General features: G+C 44.4%; 2 protein-coding genes across 2 annotated transcripts in view; one reads left to right on the top strand and one right to left on the bottom strand.

Annotated features, from left to right (window-relative positions):
• Positions 1-51: 51 nt before the first annotated feature.
• Positions 52-6,074, bottom strand: LOC134666562 (succinate dehydrogenase assembly factor 2-A, mitochondrial-like). Its single transcript, XM_063523760.1, has 3 exons — positions 5,940-6,074; positions 5,011-5,144; positions 52-527 (listed from the first exon to the last, which is right to left on the bottom strand). Exons 1-3 carry the CDS (start codon positions 5,955-5,957, stop codon positions 257-259), a joined length of 423 nt encoding a protein of 140 aa, XP_063379830.1. The 5' UTR covers positions 5,958-6,074; the 3' UTR covers positions 52-256.
• A 529-nt stretch (positions 6,075-6,603) lies between these two features.
• Positions 6,604-21,311, top strand: part of LOC134666919 (cytoplasmic dynein 2 heavy chain 1) — a 106,945-nt gene continuing 92,237 nt past the window's right edge. Inside the window, exons 1-16 of the mRNA XM_063524224.1 lie at positions 6,604-6,783; positions 7,068-7,204; positions 8,093-8,257; positions 8,568-8,667; positions 9,125-9,254; positions 9,722-9,855; positions 10,367-10,611; positions 11,229-11,328; positions 11,410-11,549; positions 11,893-12,114; positions 13,094-13,237; positions 13,598-13,816; positions 17,292-17,477; positions 19,006-19,134; positions 19,489-19,634; positions 21,050-21,193. Coding sequence (XP_063380294.1) covers positions 6,747-6,783; positions 7,068-7,204; positions 8,093-8,257; positions 8,568-8,667; positions 9,125-9,254; positions 9,722-9,855; positions 10,367-10,611; positions 11,229-11,328; positions 11,410-11,549; positions 11,893-12,114; positions 13,094-13,237; positions 13,598-13,816; positions 17,292-17,477; positions 19,006-19,134; positions 19,489-19,634; positions 21,050-21,193 — 2,378 coding nt within the window. The 5' untranslated portion in view covers positions 6,604-6,746. The remainder of the gene's footprint in view (positions 6,784-7,067; positions 7,205-8,092; positions 8,258-8,567; positions 8,668-9,124; positions 9,255-9,721; positions 9,856-10,366; positions 10,612-11,228; positions 11,329-11,409; positions 11,550-11,892; positions 12,115-13,093; positions 13,238-13,597; positions 13,817-17,291; positions 17,478-19,005; positions 19,135-19,488; positions 19,635-21,049; positions 21,194-21,311) is intronic.

Below are 21,311 nucleotides of genomic sequence, written 5' to 3'. Positions count from 1 at the left end.
AACAACGTATCGTTCACCGATTAGATCTACGTTGAAAATGGAAACATCATATTCTACATTTCAAATTTATTAAAACTATATAATTAATAAATAAATTACACACTACTTTGCAACAAGAACTCAATAGAGTCCTAACCTTAGGTCTTGTAACTATTTTGAAAGTTAAAAAATATGATGTATCGAACTAATTAGTATAGAGACCTAGGTACTAAAAGCGTTTAACTATAATTTCAGCAAAATTATCTCTAATTCGTTTCTAATGCAGATTAGGCTGGCGAAGAGCGACTTTCTCCTCATTTCTAGCGTGTTTCTTTAGAAGGTCCATGATTTCATTGTTGAACTCCTGAGGGGTAGGTTTCTTCTGCACGATCCAGTAGAAGATGTCCCAGTCGTTGCTGGGCGAGTTGATGAGCCGGTCGTACATGAGGGTCTGTTCCTCGTTGAACCCGTCGAGGTATTTCTTCGCGAAGGTGCTGAGCAGTAAATCGTTCTCGAGCATCCCTCGTTTACGCGACTGGTAGTGGAGCCTGTAATAATCAAATTGTACAGGTACAGTCGATGTCAATGATATGTTTACATTTTTCGTCCGATTTCAAAGTAAATTAAAAAAAAACAGTATCTAATTTAAATAGTAAGAGATGTTGGACGCGCTTTTGTAAATGAACGACCCTATAGCTAGGGAGCGTGCATCAAAAGTGTAGACGGCAGCACAGAAGCCGAGATATATGATATACTGTTCATTGGCGAGAAATATGATATACTGTTCTCTAAATATTGTCGTATTAATTTAAGATTTCCTAATTCATTTATTATATTATCTACATAGATGTGCATGCCTCAGTACTTAACGGTGGAAGGTTCCAGATCATTCTAAGAAGACGCGAGTGTTATTTTAACCTCCTTACGTACCTACGTACGTTTTTAGGGTTCCGTACCCAAAGGGTAAAACGGGACCCTATTACTAAGACTTCGCTGTCCGTCCGTCCGTCCGTCCGTCCGTCCGTCCGTCCGTCCGTCTGTCACCAGGCTGTATCTCACGAACCGTGATAGCTAGGCAGTTGAAATTTTCACAGATGATGTATTTCTGTTGCCGCTATAACAACAAATACTAAAAACAGAATAAAATAAAGATTTAAATGGGGCTCCCATACAACAAACGTGATTTTTGACCAAAGTTAAGCAACGTCGGGAGGGGTCAGTACTTGGATGGGTGACCGTTTTTTTTTTTGCTTTTTTTTTGCTTTATGGTACGGAACCCTTCGTGCGCGAGTCAGACTCGCACTTGCCCGGTTTTTTTTATGCTATTGTGAGTTTTAATAAAACAATTTGTCATTCTAATATTGATAATCATCAATCAAAGTAAGACCACTGATTATATTATCACTAATTTTGCATTTGATAAAGAGTTCCACATGACCCGAGTTCGTAATCTATTTAGGGTATATTTTAGCAACCGGTTGAATGTATTATAAGTACCTATGTCAGCATTTCCCAAACTATGGGTTGCGACCCATTGGTGGGTCGAATCTGAGCGTTACCAATAATATTTCAATGCAGCTTTTTAAGACGACCATGAGGTGGATTCCGTATTTAACAGTTTTTGTTAGGTGACCACCCTCTGGAACCACTGATGATGTAATAGATAATAAATATGAAATAGAGTTTCGGCCCCGTTCAGGCATCGCAAGAGCTCTGTTTCGTTGTGGGTTCTTTCAAGAGGAACACATAGTCATGAGCCCTTAGGATGGCTTAAGAATGCGTAACAGCACCAGCATTCTGCTCGATCGGGTACAGTCGCCATCAGATATATCGGAGCAGCCAAGGTGTTCACAATATCTGAACACGCACTCTAACGCCTTGACAATAGAGGCGTGTTCAGATATTTGTGAGCGCCTTGACCGCTTCGATGCATCTGATGGCGACTGTACCTACCTACCTACTGGTCGCGGAGAGTTACTGCGAGACAGTGCTGGGGAAGCCTGGAACTATATTTCGTTTTCTTTTTATTATTAATTAAATGCTTAATAAGACCCCTATTACCAAGTTTTACAATTGTTTTCCGATTTTAATTTGCAGGGGTTCCAATTAAATTTACCTACCTTGACAGTGATAACTAGTTTCTAGATGTGTGTATCTAAGGTCAATAAGGTTTAACAGCGTAAAACTGTGGTGGATACACATTTATAACCAACTTTCAAAAAGAAGGAAGCTCTATATTCACAGTAGGGATTCATGTATACAAATATTTGTAACCCAATAACTAAGTGGAAGACAAGGGGAGAGGCCTTTGCCCAGCAGTGGACACCGTAATAGGCTAGCAAAAATAAAACTAAGTGGAAGACTTGATAGCTTGAAGTTGTTATGAATCGAAATGTATCTTGAAGCTAAATCAACAAGGTAGTGTGACTAGTGTTCAAAATTATATAGAGGCCTATATGGGAGCAATTAACTATAAATATTAAATTATTCGGTCATAGAATATTACGAAAATTTTGATAAGATGTAATAAACAAGTGATATTAAACATTACTCATCAAGACATGTGAAGGTCTTTACATGTAACGATTTTAATTTGCAGGGGTTCCAATTAAATTTACCTAACTGATAACAGTGATAACAAGATTCTAGCTGTGTACCTAAGGTTTAACAACGTAAAATACGCCTTTTCTAATGCGCCTTTTCTAATATGCTTGAAGTTACAGGTTAGCAAGTAACAGCAGTTAATATACGCATGCCAAACATTGAATTTTACCGAAAAGGTAAAAAATAAAATAATCACATGCCAGTGAGGAATGGAACGCAACATGCTGAATGTGAAAAAGATATATAAGATAAGACAGCACAATAAGAGCAAAATTAAAAACAATTGATGCTCTTGCTCAAGCAAGGAAATTAAAATGGAGATGGGCTGGACACGTCGCGCGTCTGAAGGACCGCACATGGACAAAAACAGTCACATCATGGAAAGGGCCTGATGGCAAATGCTGAAAAGGAAAACCAACTGCACTCTAGGATGACGACATTAAAAATATTTAGCGAACACTTTAACGGTGACATACAGTTTGGTGCAACTGACCAACTGACCCTTAAATGCTTACTTTGGGGGTATTCATAAATTACGTCATTTCAATTTGGGGGGGGGGGGGGTCTGGGCATCGGATGACGGTAGCATGAAGTAGGAGGAAATGAGGTCATTTGAAGCATGATTTTTGGATGATTATAGGGGGGGGGGGGTCAAAAATCGTCAAAAATCGATGACGTAACTGCAACTGACCCTTAAATGCTTACTTTGGGGGTATTCATAAATTACGTCATTTCAATTTGGGGGAGGGGAGGGGGGGTCTGGGCATCGGATGACGGTAGCATGAAGTAGGAGGAAATGAGGTCACTTGAAGCATGATTTTTGGATGATTATAGGGGGGGGGGGTCAAAAATCGTCAAAAATCGATGACGTAATTTATGGACAGCCCCTTTTTATAATAACTACAGTACCGGTCAAAAGTTTAAGTTCACTCTGTAAATTCGGTTAAATGAAGCTATAACACAATGTACTAATAAAAGTATTTAATAATCTTTTATTACATAATAAATTAAAGGTAATTCTCTAATTTAAAACCACAATTAAATAAAAAAGATCAGTTTTTGCCAACTTTAGACTCTTCAAAATATCCGCCTTTTGCTTTCAATGCTGCCATACACACTTTCGGCATTCGCGTAATTAGTTTTTGCAGTGTTGATGTCGAAATTTTATCCCAAAAAATGTATAGGTATTCCCAAAGCTGTTCTTTATTAGTTGGCCGCATTTTTCTCACACTCCTGTCCAATTCATCCCATAACAACTCAATCGGATTGAGGTCGGGCGATTGAGGAGGCCAATCCATATATTTTAATTCTTTTTGGTTCTCTTTGGATGAAATGTAGTTTTTGCACAACTTCGACGTATGCTTGGGATCGTTGTCTTGTTGGAAAACAAAACCTCTGCCTACAATCCGTTTTCCAGATGGAAAAGCGTGACGTTGCAAAATGTTATGATACATTTTCTTATCCATTATGCCATTGACTCTCACGAGATCACCAACTTTATCACCCGCAAAGCATCCCCAGACCATAACTGATCCTCCACCGTGCTTCACTGTTGGCATCACGCATTGCTTTATCATTCGTTCGCCTACTTGTCGTCGAACATATTGACGACGTCTCCCTCCAAAAATTTCAAACTTCGATTCGTCAGAAAATAAAACTTTAGACCACTGTTCAGACGTCCAGTTTTTGTGTTTCTGGGCCCGTTTCAACCTCTTAACTTTATTCTGACTACGTAACAAGGGTTTTTTGGCAGCACTACGACCTTTTAGACCATAGTTTCGCAGACGCCGTTGCACTGTCGAAACCGATACTCGCTGTTCTCGGGTGGCGTTGAGTTCTTCGCAAATTTCTGGAGCAGTTAGAGTACGTTGGCGTTTGCTCTGCACGCAAATAAATTGGTCTTCGCTTTTAGACGTGACTTTTGGCCTACCTGATCGAGATCGACTGCAATTAAGACCGGTTTTTTGTTTTCGTTTCAAAGTACTCACGACAGCGGTTTGAGAAACCTTCATTTTTTCAGCGATTTTCCGCGTCGTGTAGCCCTCATTTGACAGAGTTACAATAACAGCACGAGTTTCGACACTAAAATCGGCTTTGCGACCCATTTTAAATGATTTCTAACTTCACGAAATCTCATAGGAAATACGGAACAAAAATATTAAATGGATCAAATTTTCCGAATAACATAAAACGATTCCTCCAAGAGGTATTTTTATTGTTATTTGGTAGTCGTGGAAACAATTAAACGTTTGAAATTCAAAACATATTCTATATTTGAACATAATTAAATATGATAACCTTATTTCGCAGAGTGAACTTAAACTTTTGACCGGTACTGTAAGAAGTGAAAATCACAAGGTTCTTCTTTTTTACAACAACCATACTTAGTCTAGATGATTAAGCAAGTGTGATGAATGTAACACTTACCTTGCCTTACGTTTTTCAAGAGTCTGTGGCCTGTTTACATCATAAACTGGGATTTCCATATAAGTTGTGTCCATGGTCTTCCCAGCATCACTCGACATTGCGAGACCTGGCATCCTCCTGACAGCATTCACAGTCTAAAAATAAAGAGTAGAACTATTTTACCAAATGAGGGAATAATGTGCAAGTCTAATAATAATACTTTCCCCCACATTGTTAATTATGTTTAATATTCCATTAAGTAATTTTATGTATGAGGTATGCAGTTTTTATAATAGTTGATGTTATTTAGAATATTATAATTGTTGCTATATTGTAGAAATTTTTTTGTACTGTAACAGGCTATTTAGCAGTGTACAACACCTTCACAGCCATTGTAGCCATGAAAATATTAAACCAACTTTCATGAATTTGTTGTTGATTTTTCTTTGCAAAAACATCAACTGCTCATTCAGTCAGGTGAAAATATTTTCGTCAATATATCTTACTCAAAAATATTTAAAATAGCTCTTATGTTGATGAATTAAGAACTATTGGCATATATTTGAGTAAGTTATTCTGTACCAAACCTAAAGTCAACTAAACAGTTTTACATTGTTTGTTTTTTACTAGGTTTTAAACTGAATGTTGCTTAAAAGCAAGCTTTTATTAATAATGTATACAACAGAGAAGGTGTATCACCTTATTGAAATGAACACAATGTGCTGTTTCTTTTAAAACCCTTCAGGGCCCATTCACAGAACAAGGAGCTTCTATGTGATGATGCATTGTAATCGACAATTTATATACAAAATTTCAGCTCTTGATATATACTAAGAATTGGTATTATGACCGCAACAATCATATGCAACCAATAAAACGGTTGGCCATGGTTTCATAAGACCATCTAACTTTTATTATGCAACAGACCACTTAGCTTTTTGTATACGTACCGAGCGAAGGTGATTCATATTTTACGTTGAGTCTCTCGTTACACAATTTAATATAAAATTCTGCACTTTTTCTGTATATTATTGTTTTTTTCTAGATTATTTTTATATACGCGGTTGACAGTGACAATTGACATAACCAAGTGACAACAGTAATGGCCGGTTCACATTATTCCAGTAGCATTCCAGTCCAGCAATCCAATCCAGTACTGGAATGCTACTGGAATAATGTGAACCGACACTGGAATGAGCTGAGCGGCTACCGCGAAAACCGAAATTCGCAAATTGCGGGGATCTTTCTCTTTTTCTCTAATGAAGGCGTAATTAGAGTGACAGAGATAAATCCCCGCAATTTTCGAACTTCGATTTTCGAGGTTATAGCCCGGAATGTACTCATTCCAGTGAGCATTCCAGTCCAGTGACTAGAGAGACTGTCAACTTATCATTCCAGCTCACCCAATCCAAGCTACTCTTAAAAGATTGGAATAATGTAAACTATATGCTCCAGTCCAGCATTGGACTGGATTAGCCCGCTGGATCACTGGACTGGAATAATGTAAACCGGGCATAAGTTTGGATTCCTAAACATTTCAGCGTTTTTAACATTATCTTAAACCGTCGGTTGCTATAGCAACGAAATGTCATCAAAGTCCGCGGTAATGCGGTAATGGTGTTTGCCGTGATTGAATTTGTCTGAATTCAGAAGTTTTTAGTTTCTAAAACGTGTAAAAGTTGATTAGAAATGCGTTTACTGCAAAGGTATCGCATGATCTGAATTATATATGCGACCAAATACCTACTTCTGAAACGATGGCAGAGATAAAACGATTTATAACTCTTACCATCGGTAAGTAACGGATTTGTTTTAAAAACTTTTATATCCGTGTATTATATTTAGTATGTTGTTTAAACAATACTTATTTATACAGCAAAGATTCTATCATTAAAGTCGGCTACTAAGTACAATTAACAATCATTTATTTTTCACCCAAATAAGTGTTAACTTGTTTAACATGACCACTTCCTTGCGTACTTGACGCGTTTCTTTTAGTTATTGACCCATTGGTTTTGAAACTATTATTGATACACACATTCTATACTCCACTAACAAATAATTTATAATCATTTTAGAGCAAAGTTATAATAGACGTGGATTACATTTGGATAGTCAATCTGAAGAGGAGTTGGATAACTTCATACATAACCCACAAATATTATTACTTCAAGGCAGCATAACGAAAGGAGGTTCAATTTTGCTTCAGGCAAAAGTAAGTACTCATAAGTATAAATAAGTCCCCAGACACCCAGGGTCACATCAAAAAAACCTACAACTTGTAACTCTGTTTGCATCTCTTTCTACCATATTTGATAGAAAGAGAAACCTAGCAATTACTGGTAACAGGACTTCTAAAAGTGTGTCCCAGGGGTCTGTTTCTGAATAGTATAAAACTATATAATAATGAATTCTTATTGGAACTTTTTTTTTAATGGGTGCAAGGAGTTTTCTGTTGGAATATCCTAAGGCCCAGTTTTTAAAATCTACTATTTTAAGGCCTCAGAGTGGATTTATGAACAAAAATAATTCAGAATAATGCAATAATTTTATTAAACTTTGTAATAAATTTCACATGAACAAGGAGAATGAATCACACATTGTATATATTATTATTATTTGCAGCCTTACATGTCCCACTGCTGGGCAAAGGGGCAAAGGCCTCCCCCCAATTTCTCCACCTCCGCCACTCCTTCAAAAAGGAGTCCAGTTCATCCCACCATCGCCGGCGGGGTCTGCCAACTCCCCGATTTGAGTTTTCGGGCTCCCTCTATGTAGCAATTTTGCCCCACAACTCATTCGGCATTCGGGAGACGTGACCAGCCCAGGCCCATTTTAGCTTGGCCGCCTTCTGAGCTTATCAAAATATTAAATAATTGCCAGTTGCTGGGCCAGGGGGGCTGCACTTTATATGGCCAATGTCCAGGGGGAGAATAGGGGCATACATTTAGTTACAAATTTTATTATCTAAAATATATTATCAGCATTTGAACCTGGGACCTAGACAGGGTGACTAGGCTGTTATAGTTAAAGCACTATCCCACTTAAGACACATTTTTGACTTTGTGGGTTCTACTCTATATTGATTATGTGATTTTTCCAGGTGGAGGATGATAAAACCAAGTCAGTGGTATTTTATAAAACAGTCCCAGAAGAGCTAACAAAAGAAGACGCAATAAACAGTATAAATATTATAACTTTGACTAATAATGCTGCGGCATCTTTGTATCTGATTTTGAAGCAAGTCTACTCACCATTATTGTCTACCGTAAGACCAAAAATGTATTATATTAAGTATTAATTTTAAATTGGAATTGGGACTATAGTTCGTTTTTTTAACATTCGAAAAACACTTGAAAAATAATTCACGTCAAATTATGTGACAATTATGAATCATATATGATTATTTACATTCTTTTGCTTTCATAAGTAATAGTTACTGATTTTTAAAAAGCGTTTTTCAATTAAAAGACACGTCAAAATCGCGTGGTGTTTTATAATGCTAAATAAACTAACTATAATAAAAATAATTTTAAGAAGCTTCAGTAGTAAATAAAATGTATCTATTTTTTTTCCAGACTAATGACTTGTATTCAAGTAAACTACATAAGAACTTAACAGACCTTCAGTCTGTTTTAAAAGTTCTTAGTTTTGGGAAAAAGGATCAAGACATCATTGGTATGTACTTACATCAACATTCTTAACTGCCTATCCAGCATGGTCCTTAAACACGTTTATATCTTAAGAGCCCTTCAACGTGCACACTAGCGCCACAGCTAAATAATCGTGATTATTTAAATTTAACGAAATTAAAAAAAGTAGAAATTAAAAAGTGGCAACACTGTACTGTGTCGTCCCGTTTTGTTATATACATTGGTTTGAAAGGGGCGACACTACAGTGTTGCCACTTTTTATTTCTACTCTTTTTGCCAAGCTGTAAGTAAATACCCTTTTTCTTGCAATAATACCCTCATGTTTGAGGTATACTGAAGCCTTCAGCAGTAAATATTTGAACAGTAAAGTTAGACTGGTAAAAATACCATTACACTCGGTGATGATACAATCAGTAACATACTTGATCAATAATGTTCATTGAGAATAATCATGTCAATCTCACAATGTTTTTAAATTGCAGTGATACAATCAGTGGAAGATGAAATCGACTACTGGAAGACTCTGGCTCAGAATAAGGACGCACATAAAAAGGAGAAGGAATCAGCCTCATCCTTTTGTGAATTGTTTGAAGATATTAGTGAAGAAATCCAGTAATATTTTGCTCATTATTTCAATGCTTAAGTATACCTACTCTGTATCTTTAGGTATTTAAATAAAGGTAAACAAATAATTTGTACTTTCTCGGGTAGTTATAACATTTATTGGTTAACCAACCAAATACAAAACCGCCTGGATCTGTCACTTAACGACATGACTTTAACCTACATTGTTTGGTCGTGTAATTTTTTCATCTACCCTCAACTGGCATAAGGAGCCATTTGAGGGTAGATTTTGTTTACTTCTATTTAAATACCTAAAGATAGAGACTATAGTTTAGGCTAGTTATATTATATTTCAGGAAGTAGAAACCTTAGTGGGGCACACAAGATTTTAATTCGAAACGTGATGCTTTGCATACTTAGCACACCCCACAGTAATACTCCTTTTCTCTGATTATGTGTTTTACTAAATTAACACTTTAATAAGTTAATACATGCATATGTCATACTATTGACAGATCAATGCCATCGCTTCCTATGTTGGAGGTCAGGGAAGCTGTGGAGAATGTGGGAGGAGCGTTGGATGATGTTTGGAGAATCACTGTCAAGCCCTACCCTCAGGACCGGATGACGCATATTTTTGATGTTATAGGTAGGTTGTGCTTTTTATCCCGCGTACCGTTGATCAATTACCCAGTGGACTGGGAACCACGTGACAATAAAACAAATCACCATTTTGTATTTAAGAGTGGTTAGAGATACTTGTCGCGAATGCTTTTACGATCGCCGGAGAGAAGGGCAACTACGGAACCCTATACTGAGCATGGCCCGACAATATCTTGGCCGGAGGTTTGAGGTTGTATCGGTCCATAAATACCGCAGGCGACAGTTCATTCCACAATTTAGCTGTTTATTGGTGTGTGTGGCTTCTGAATCCTATCCATCTCCACGCTAGTGTTGCAATCAGTCAATGATACGTAATTAGTGTCTGACTGACGCCAATGACGGCATACGATCCACTGGTGTTTGTATCTTTTTGGTCAGAATACCATAATATTAAAAGTATGTTATACTTGTAAAAACGTATAAATAAATGTTTTTTTTTTTAATGTAAATAAAGAAATTTACTTACTAAACTAAATAATAATAATTTTTAATTTCAGGCCACATGATTTGTAAAATAATTGAAAAAGCATTCGCGAACATACAGCTTTGGACCGTAAACGGAGAGCCTAAAGACAACGAGATCCTGACACTAATCTCAGAGAGTCTGCACGTGGTGGAGACGTGGACCGGCGCGTGCAAGTCGCTCACGGAGACCTACTGGCCGAACTACGCGCTTCACGCCTGGACTGGCAAACCCTATGTGCCCACGTTTTGTCTGAACTTTCAGGATCGGCTGAAACAGGTTTCTATTTTTGATTGAGGGATAGCGAATGTTTCTGTTTCAACTTCAGCTTGGGCAAAAAGGCTGTTCTGCTCTCTGCATTACTTGGTGATCAGGTTTGATAATTATGTAGAATTTTGTTTGTCTATCCTATCTAGTTTTTGGAAATGAAAATGGCGGATCCGTGGGAGTTCGCGAGGTTTACAGCACACAGGGGTACTTCACTAGTATTATATTACACACATCATTCTGTAACAGTTATTGTGATTCGTTTGAGGTCAGGCTGTTCCCAACTCTGTGTAGTAACTATAGTGGGTAAGTGCCTATATTGCTATCGCTGTGTGCCGTATTCTTTTAGACTACCTCCGCAACGCAAGCCGTGTACTGCTAATGCCGAGGGAGCCAGAGCTGTGCTGCATTACGCATGATGTGTGTCTCGCCCTTTTTGCAAACTCGTATTCACTACGCTAAAACTATGTACTTTGTCATAGTCATAAGTCACAAAAGTTAATGTTTCCACTGTTTCAAGTATGTGTAAAGAGAAAAACATTTAAATCAGATCTAGTTTCGACGCTATAGCGGACGTAATTAGGATACAAACATACTTACGATACCGTAACTCGTGTTGTCGCTTCCAGATTCATGAGATAAGGTCTACCTACAGCCAATTAATCAAGCTACTTACAGATGACGAACGTGCAGATTTAAAAACTGACAGAATGTTTGAACCCTTTCAAGGTATAGCTCCTTTATTCCTCCTATTGACTCTTCATTTCAAAAACCTAGTTTCTTTTTGTTTATAATTTTTCTCTTTTTTAGGCATAAATGTATGGATATGTAATGGACCAACTCATGCTTGGGATGCTGCAGTCTCGCGGTTTTCTATTAACCTTCGACCAGCCGAAGCAAATATCTCTGAAAAACTAAGGCCTAGGCTACATAACACTTCTACTAAACAGGTAAGACGGAGAAATTGCATTATTGACTTTGTAAGCGCCACTTGCACAATCCCACTAACCTGGGTTAACTGGTTAAACCTGGAGTTACCATGGTAAGCAGTACAATTGAACACTGGGTTAGCGGTTAAACCGATTGACTCCGTGTTAGTGTAATGGTGTAAATGGCGCTAAGAGGTTAAATATTATGGGTTTAAAGTTGGTGTCGTTCAATAAAAAACGCCGAAATAAGATTTATCTGTAAAAATGTGTTACACTATTTGTTAACTCTGCCATTTCATGTGATGTTGAATAAAATTGTTCTATATCTATGTCTATGTAAATACCTAGTGTAATTTTCTTTCAGATGTTATACGAGTTCATGCGCTACAAATCGCTGATAGACAGGCCTTTGGTAAAGATCGCGTTGAACAGTGAACTAGAAATATTCATTTCGTCTCTGATCTCCATGCTCAAGTCCATACAAGCCCAGATGGACTCGGACGAGGTGGACGTCAAAATGTACCAGCCGCCGGAAATGTCCCCTATTGTACAGCAGGTGCAATGGGCTAAGCAAATGGAAGCGAAAGTATGTACATATTTCTATTATTTTGACCATTGGGCAGTAGGGACGCATCGCCCTGATTTACAAGGGGGTGCCCGAGCCTCCCGACACAAAACAGATAAGTACAGAAGTCAATCACATGTATGTACTTTACTTTTCATACCTACGCTCGGCGGTCGCTCTAGGGTTGCGATTGTTGCGAACTATGACTTATGCACAGAAAACTATCGTGGTAGTGGCACTCGTATCTATCGTATCGTATCTAGTTGTTTCATTTATTGTTGAGGATGAAACGGGAAGAATGGAAATAGAAATTAATAATAACATTAATTACTCAAATAGGTATTTTAATTTCAATGTCATTGTTATATTACAAATTTGCCACAGAAAATATCTTGCGATGATTTCGAGATTGGCGAAATGCACGATTATTATATTTTAAAGTGTAATAAATTCGCATTCTCATGTACAATGTAATAAATTCGCATTCGCATTCTCTCTGAAACAACTGGTAGCTTAAAAAACGACAATTCACCGTTTAATGTTGAATTTAAACAACCGTCCACTGTACGTTATAATAACTTTTTGTTAGGTTTTTCAGTTAGTTATTGCACAAAAAAGTTCACAGTCGCGTGTCTCAAGCGGATGGCACTCGCGCTCGCAGTGGTCCCAACCGGTCCGAGATATCGTGTCCGTGAGCAGTGTCTATGTGTGCGTTGCTCGAGCGCGCTTTGTATGTAGATTGATTTCTGTACCTATCTGTTTTGTGCTCCCGACTGCCCAGTGGTCCCCTACCTCCCTTAAATGAGTAATTTAGGCGGTTTTCTAAAAAAAATCAATTTCGTGTAATGTTGTTCAAAAGACAATTTATGTTTCCTCCATCTATCCATCCATCTACATCATTGAGTAGCAAGAATAGGTTAAATTGACACAAGTTTATATAGCTTGCTATAGACTACGTCTGAAATCTGTTAAAACATATTAATACATATTATATTTCCAGGTTAAGGATATACAAATGTGCGCGGAAAAATATTTAAAAGAGTTTGAAAACAGTGCTGAATTGCAACAACTTTCAATGCAAGTGTTAAAAGATCTTAAGGCGATGTACACACAGTTACATGAGGAGTGGTCTAGAGATTTGCAGGTAAATATTAAATATGGGTGTTTGGTTACAGTTATAAGTTTCGTGGTAACCAAGAGCATCTGAGTGGATGCCCACTGGACACTTTGTTGGCTAGACATTAATAACTTATAGTTATTTGAAAATTATGAATGAATTAATTTTAACTACCAAACTAAACCAAAGTGATCAAAGTGGATGGATTTGTATATTTTAATACTAGAAGTAATTAAATGGTCAGCCAAAAATAAATTTTGGCCAGCAGAACAATCAGATGGTCAGCAAGGTTTAGGTTAGATTATGGCTGACCAACTGATTATTCTGCACATCAAAATTATGGTTTTGGGGACCAGTTAAAACATACCCTTTTAATAATTATTTTAGGCGCAAGTTAAAAACGGCAAGCTCCAGCTGTCCTTAGACAAACCGGTCGTGGAGTTCTCCGGCCAGAGCAAGATGATGGTGGTGAACTACAACCCCCGGCTGGTGTGGGCGGGGCTGGAGGCGCGCGCGCTGGCGGCGCTGGGGCTGCCCGCGCCGCCCGCCGCCGCGCTCGTGGACGCCGCCGCGGCCGCGCTGCAGCACGCGCGCGCCCTGCAGCAGGTACTGTGTTCTCCGGCTAGAGCAAGATGATGGTGGTGAACTACAACCCCCGGCTGGTGTGGGCGGGGCTGGAGGCGCGCGCGCTGGCGGCGCTGGGGCTGCCCGCGCCGCCCGCCGCCGCGCTCGTGGACGCCGCCGCGGCCGCGCTGCAGCACGCGCGCGCCCTGCAGCAGGTACTGTGTTCTCCGGCTAGAGCAAGATGATGGTGGTGAACTACAACCCCCGGCTGGTGTGGGCGGGGCTGGAGGCGCGCGCGCTGGCGGCGCTGGGGCTGCCCGCGCCGCCCGCCGCCGCGCTCGTGGACGCCGCCGCGGCCGCGCTGCAGCACGCGCGCGCCCTGCAGCAGGTACTGTGTTCTCCGGCTAGAGCAAGATGATGGTGGTGAACTACAACCCCCGGCTGGTGTGGGCGGGGCTGGAGGCGCGCGCGCTGGCGGCGCTGGGGCTGCCCGCGCCGCCCGCCGCCGCGCTCGTGGACGCCGCCGCGGCCGCGCTGCAGCACGCGCGCGCCCTGCAGCAGGTACTGTGTTCTCCGGCTAGAGCAAGATGATGGTGGTGAACTACAACCCCCGGCTGGTGTGGGCGGGGCTGGAGGCGCGCGCGCTGGCGGCGCTGGGGCTGCCCGCGCCGCCCGCCGCCGCGCTCGTGGACGCCGCCGCGGCCGCGCTGCAGCACGCGCGCGCCCTGCAGCAGGTACTGTGTTCTCCGGCTAGAGCAAGATGATGGTGGTGAACTACAACCCCCGGCTGGTGTGGGCGGGGCTGGAGGCGCGCGCGCTGGCGGCGCTGGGGCTGCCCGCGCCGCCCGCCGCCGCGCTCGTGGACGCCGCCGCGGCCGCGCTGCAGCACGCGCGCGCCCTGCAGCAGGTACTGTGTTCTCCGGCTAGAGCAAGATGATGGTGGTGAACTACAACCCCCGGCTGGTGTGGGCGGGGCTGGAGGCGCGCGCGCTGGCGGCGCTGGGGCTGCCCGCGCCGCCCGCCGCCGCGCTCGTGGACGCCGCCGCGGCCGCGCTGCAGCACGCGCGCGCCCTGCAGCAGGTACTGTGTTCTCCGGCTAGAGCAAGATGATGGTGGTGAACTACAACCCCCGGCTGGTGTGGGCGGGGCTGGAGGCGCGCGCGCTGGCGGCGCTGGGGCTGCCCGCGCCGCCCGCCGCCGCGCTCGTGGACGCCGCCGCGGCCGCGCTGCAGCACGCGCGCGCCCTGCAGCAGGTACTGTGTTCTCCGGCTAGAGCAAGATGATGGTGGTGAACTACAACCCCCGGCTGGTGTGGGCGGGGCTGGAGGCGCGCGCGCTGGCGGCGCTGGGGCTGCCCGCGCCGCCCGCCGCCGCGCTCGTGGACGCCGCCGCGGCCGCGCTGCAGCACGCGCGCGCCCTGCAGCAGGTACTGTGTTCTCCGGCTAGAGCAAGATGATGGTGGTGAACTACAACCCCCGGCTGGTGTGGGCGGGGCTGGAGGCGCGCGCGCTGGCGGCGCTGGGGCTGCCCGCGCCGCCCGCCGCCGCGCTCGTGGACGCCGCCGCGGCCGCGCTGCAGCACGCGCGCGCCCTGCAGCAGGTACTGTGTTCTCCGGCTAGAGCAAGATGATGGTGGTGAACTACAACCCCCGGCTGGTGTGGGCGGGGCTGGAGGCGCGCGCGCTGGCGGCGCTGGGGCTGCCCGCGCCGCCCGCCGCCGCGCTCGTGGACGCCGCCGCGGCCGCGCTGCAGCACGCGCGCGCCCTGCAGCAGGTACTGTGTTCTCCGGCTAGAGCAAGATGATGGTGGTGAACTACAACCCCCGGCTGGTGTGGGCGGGGCTGGAGGCGCGCGCGCTGGCGGCGCTGGGGCTGCCCGCGCCGCCCGCCGCCGCGCTCGTGGACGCCGCCGCGGCCGCGCTGCAGCACGCGCGCGCCCTGCAGCAGGTACTGTGTTCTCCGGCTAGAGCAAGATGATGGTGGTGAACTACAACCCCCGGCTGGTGTGGGCGGGGCTGGAGGCGCGCGCGCTGGCGGCGCTGGGGCTGCCCGCGCCGCCCGCCGCCGCGCTCGTGGACGCCGCCGCGGCCGCGCTGCAGCACGCGCGCGCCCTGCAGCAGGTACTGTGTTCTCCGGCTAGAGCAAGATGATGGTGGTGAACTACAACCCCCGGCTGGTGTGGGCGGGGCTGGAGGCGCGCGCGCTGGCGGCGCTGGGGCTGCCCGCGCCGCCCGCCGCCGCGCTCGTGGACGCCGCCGCGGCCGCGCTGCAGCACGCGCGCGCCCTGCAGCAGGTACTGTGTTCTCCGGCTAGAGCAAGATGATGGTGGTGAACTACAACCCCCGGCTGGTGTGGGCGGGGCTGGAGGCGCGCGCGCTGGCGGCGCTGGGGCTGCCCGCGCCGCCCGCCGCCGCGCTCGTGGACGCCGCCGCGGCCGCGCTGCAGCACGCGCGCGCCCTGCAGCAGGTACTGTGTTCTCCGGCTAGAGCAAGATGATGGTGGTGAACTACAACCCCCGGCTGGTGTGGGCGGGGCTGGAGGCGCGCGCGCTGGCGGCGCTGGGGCTGCCCGCGCCGCCCGCCGCCGCGCTCGTGGACGCCGCCGCGGCCGCGCTGCAGCACGCGCGCGCCCTGCAGCAGGTACTGTGTTCTCCGGCTAGAGCAAGATGATGGTGGTGAACTACAACCCCCGGCTGGTGTGGGCGGGGCTGGAGGCGCGCGCGCTGGCGGCGCTGGGGCTGCCCGCGCCGCCCGCCGCCGCGCTCGTGGACGCCGCCGCGGCCGCGCTGCAGCACGCGCGCGCCCTGCAGCAGGTACTGTGTTCTCCGGCTAGAGCAAGATGATGGTGGTGAACTACAACCCCCGGCTGGTGTGGGCGGGGCTGGAGGCGCGCGCGCTGGCGGCGCTGGGGCTGCCCGCGCCGCCCGCCGCCGCGCTCGTGGACGCCGCCGCGGCCGCGCTGCAGCACGCGCGCGCCCTGCAGCAGGTACTGTGGCCTTACCTAAAACTATGCAAGGAAAGTGTTCAAACCTACACATGTTGTTAATACAAGATCGTGTTCACTGTCCATCCCGCGGTAGTTGCGAATATCCGCAACCGCGGAACTTCCGCATTATTTTCAAAATCCGCATCCGCATAAAATCGCATGCGGAGCTTAATGCGGATGCGGATGTCGAACATGTCGTTACAGGAACGTCTTAGCGGCGGCGTAAGTGTTACGTAATTTCGTCATTACCTATAACGAAATCGTCAAGATCCAGAAAAGTCGGCCAAGTTACTGGTTATAAATTATAACGCAACTGTATTCCTGCTCAAATACTAAAATGTTTTTAAATAAAAATTACTACAATGTAATATTTGACGTTTTTTAAGCACCTAATTTTGACTGTGAGCCTTTCAATATCCGTGGATGTCTAAAAATCTGCATCCGCAACATCCCTGGTCCAGCCAGACCATGTTGAACGGTCTCCACTGAGTAACTTTATCCGCTTACTACCTTACATCAGTCACATCATTCCAGGTGGCATCATTTCATAACACCCTAGGCGAGCGCATGATCCCGTCGACGCGGCCGCTGATGCTGCAGGCCGCCCTCGACCTGTCCACGCTCGTCCAGGACCAGCGCGCCGTCTACTGGAACGACGAGCAGCAGCTCCGGAACTACACCGACAAGCTGAAGAGCGCCGTGTTCCAGCTGGAGTCGCAGGTAGTCCACACATTACCGGCTGGTCCACGACACCTGTCCACGCTCGTCCAGGACCAGCGCGCCGTCTACTGGAACGACGAGCAGCAGCTCCGCAACTACACCGACAAGCTGAAGACCGCCGTGTTCCAGCTGGAGTCGCAGGTAGTCCACACATTACCAGCTGGTCCACAACACCTGTCCACGCTCGTCCAGGACCAGCGCGCCGTCTACTGGAACGACGAGCAGCAGCTCCGCAACTACACCGACAAGCTGAAGACCGCCGTGTTCCAGCTGGAGTCGCAGGTAGTCCACACATTACCAGCTGGTCCACAACACCTGTCCGCGCTCGTCCAGGACCAGCGCGCCGTCTACTGGAACGACGAGCAGCAGCTCCGCAACTACACCGACAAGCTGAAGACCGCCGTGTTCCAGCTGGAGTCGCAGGTAGTCCACACATTACCAGCTGGTCCACAACACCTGTCCACGCTCGTCCAGGACCAGCGCGCCGTCTACTGGAACGACGAGCAGCAGCTCCGCAACTACACCGACAAGCTGAAGACCGCCGTGTTCCAGCTGGAGTCGCAGGTAGTCCACACATTACCAGTTGTTTCACAACACCTGTCCGCCTCGTCCAGGACCAGCGCGCCGTCTACTGGAACGACGAGCAGCAGCTCCGAAACTACACCGACAAGCTGAAGAGCGCCGTGTTCCAGCTGGAGTCGCAGGTAGTCCACACATTACCAGCTGTTCCGCAACACCTGTCCACGCTCGTCCAGGACCAGCGCGCCGTCTACTGGAACGACGAGCAGCAGCTCCGGAACTACACTGACAAGCTGAAGACCGCCGTGTTCCAGCTGGAGTCGCAGGTAGTCCACATATTACCAGCTGTTCTGCAACACCTGTCCACGCTCGTCCAGGACCAGCGCGCCGTCTACTGGAACGACGAGCAGCAGCTCCGGAACTACACTAACAAGCTGAAGACCGCCGTGTTCCAGCTGGAGTCGCAGGTACAGTCAACTGTAAAAATATGGATGTACAAATCATCTAAAAAATATGTCCCATAACTCTAATGTCAGTGAATTAAGAACTATGGGACATATTTTTGAGTTAGTTGTCTACACCCATATTTTTACAGTTGACTGTACTCCATGACGCTAATTTTAGCGCATAGTTCGGCCAGTAGGTCTCCGTGAGCGACTTGCACGCACCGGTCCACGTCTCCACCACGTGCAGACTCTCTGAGATTAGTGTCAGGATCTCGTTGTCTTTAGGCTCTCCGTTTACGGTCCACAGCTTTTTCAAGTATTCTACAAATCCTGTGCCCTTAAATAAAATAAAAATGCTTAACTAATTTTACAGTTCAACCCACGTATTTTAGTTACATGCGCGACATGTTTCGGAGAGCCTGGGTCTCCATTTTCAAACAAGTTTATTGTTAGTATGACTCCCGACAGTTTAAATTCACTTCACACATTGTTTTTAAAATTATACTTCCAATGTTACCTATTGATGTTTATACTAAGCTTATTAGATTTCTTTCTATTTACAGAATACTTATTTGACAAGCCAGCACATTGCGATTCGGGGCATAGTTGAAACCTTAATGGACACCGAGCTGTTAGCAAAACAAGCCGAGTGGAAGAAGAAAATTAAAAATATAAGAGACATCATTGAGGCGGTAAATATCTATATTGTATCTTTATTATGCTAACATTCTTTGCACTCACCCCACCCGGTAGTTTTTTGAAGATAATAGAACCTTATATCATGTAAATATTGAAATTTCAAAGGTAACGATGAATAAGGATTATCTAGGTATAGATAATGCAATAAAATATAAACATGATTTTTTTAAACACATGACAATCCAGACGTGCGTTGGAGCTGACAAATACACACACCCTTTTTTACAAGCATTTATTTATTTTCACTTGTCCCATTGTCTGTAGGTGTGTAATAAAATCTTGCACACTAAATTGGACCCACTTCGCATTATTCGATTGACCTGAAACTTAACATTTATATAATTTAGGTTGAAGCAAACGGGTACAAGAAAACAGAGCTGTGGAGGTCCCACTGGGACTGGCAGCTGTACAAAGCTCTCGAGTGCCAGTATATAAAGACGCTGCTGTCTTTACACAAGCACTTCCCGCCGGTCAAGGTTGATCTGGTTCTGCGGTAAGTAGCTACTAGACGTTGTAAACTGACCATTTGTAAACCATATTGCCAAGTATACCTATATATAAATGTATGAATTAGTATCTCATTCATTCTTTTTCATTCATAAACATTACGCAATTCAGTTTATTGATTTGGTTTATCATTATCAGTAATTAAACTAATACGTATTTGCATAATAATGTAGATAACATTTGTAACAAAACAAGGTAATATTCCCTAGTAAACACACTTGTGTAGTTGCGTAGCTGTAGTTCCTATGCAGAAATTATTATTTTATGCCAAACAAACAGTCATCTGTCAACGTTAAAATTTTCGCAAAATTTTTTATATGAGACATTTCATACTTCACTGCTGATTGCCGTTTAACAGTCCGTCAATTGTGGCTGATGTAACTGGTCAGAGTGGATACCATAGACTAGGTGGTATATAGGTAAAAGAAACAAGTAGGGTACACGTAGTGCAACTAAAACTTCTTACGACAAATACTCAGGCAACTTTGTAGTACGTTTCTGGGTCCAGCCATCTGCAGACACGTCTATAGTTCGTTTTTTTTAGCATTAGAAAGAACTCCACAGAAGCAAGCGTGCAGTTTTTATCAGGCTCTTTAATTGTTAATAATTATTGAATTATCTAATGTAGCATGGTCAATACATACAATTTACTTCAAATTAGTACAGCTAAAAGTGCCGGATTTGGAACCACAACCTTACTTCTGCGAAGTTCTTTCTAATGCTAAAAAAAACGGACTGTAACCTGTATTTATTTTTATATATTTTTTTGAATATAGTGTGATAAATCAGTCCTGGGTACAATTAATTACATTTATTCTGCTCCAAGTTCTTACTTCAACACTTTCGACATTCTTAACTTAACACGCAGTAAGCCTTCCTACTCAATGTTACCGGTTCAAGCGCCAAAGCGAGAATGCCCCTTCCATCCCATGGTAAGTTACATTTATACTTTTTCATCATTTGAATTGGCGGGTAGGAGAGAAGGGTCATTTTCGCGACTACCAACAGATTAATTAACAAATGTTGGGTAAACACAAATCACATTTCTAATCACTACCCACTGAATGCCATAAGTTTAACATAACTCACATAAAATAATTATAATTTATTACTATTACTTATAATTACTCACATAAAATAATTATAGATAACTGGACGGTGATATACACGCGATACAATAATGAAAACGAACAACGAATCAATCAAAAAATAAGTCAATCAATTATAACGCATTACTTAAGTAAGGTAAAATCAAATCAAATCAAATATCATTTATTATCAGATCAAACTAACATACATACAATAGTAAAATCTTACAAGCTAAAAATTATTTCGACAACACGGCGGGTTCGGTAAAGTTTGTCTACTACTGAATTTAAAGTGTTGTATTTTATCTGTCAGAGGGCGCACAGTGCGCGTGCAACCGCCCTTAGAAGAGATCCGCGTGCAACACTACCACCAGCTGCGACGGCTGGTGGCGTTGCCCGCGCAGTTCGTGGGCCTGCATGCTGCCGGGGACTCCATATTCACCGCTATCGCTGACAAGTACGTACACCACAGATAGGCTTTTAGAAGGTATCCATGTTTGAAAGTGGCAATACAATACCCATACTTCGCGAGGTGAATGTAAACACAGCAACAAAAGTGCATACCCACTGTATGT

This window comes from Cydia fagiglandana, chromosome 8 (genome assembly GCF_963556715.1).
Source record: "Cydia fagiglandana chromosome 8, ilCydFagi1.1, whole genome shotgun sequence".
NCBI classification, from domain to species: domain Eukaryota; kingdom Metazoa; phylum Arthropoda; class Insecta; order Lepidoptera; family Tortricidae; genus Cydia; species Cydia fagiglandana.
The sequence above is the reverse complement of the archived record's forward strand: the minus strand, read 5'-3'. Positions and strand labels throughout refer to the sequence as shown.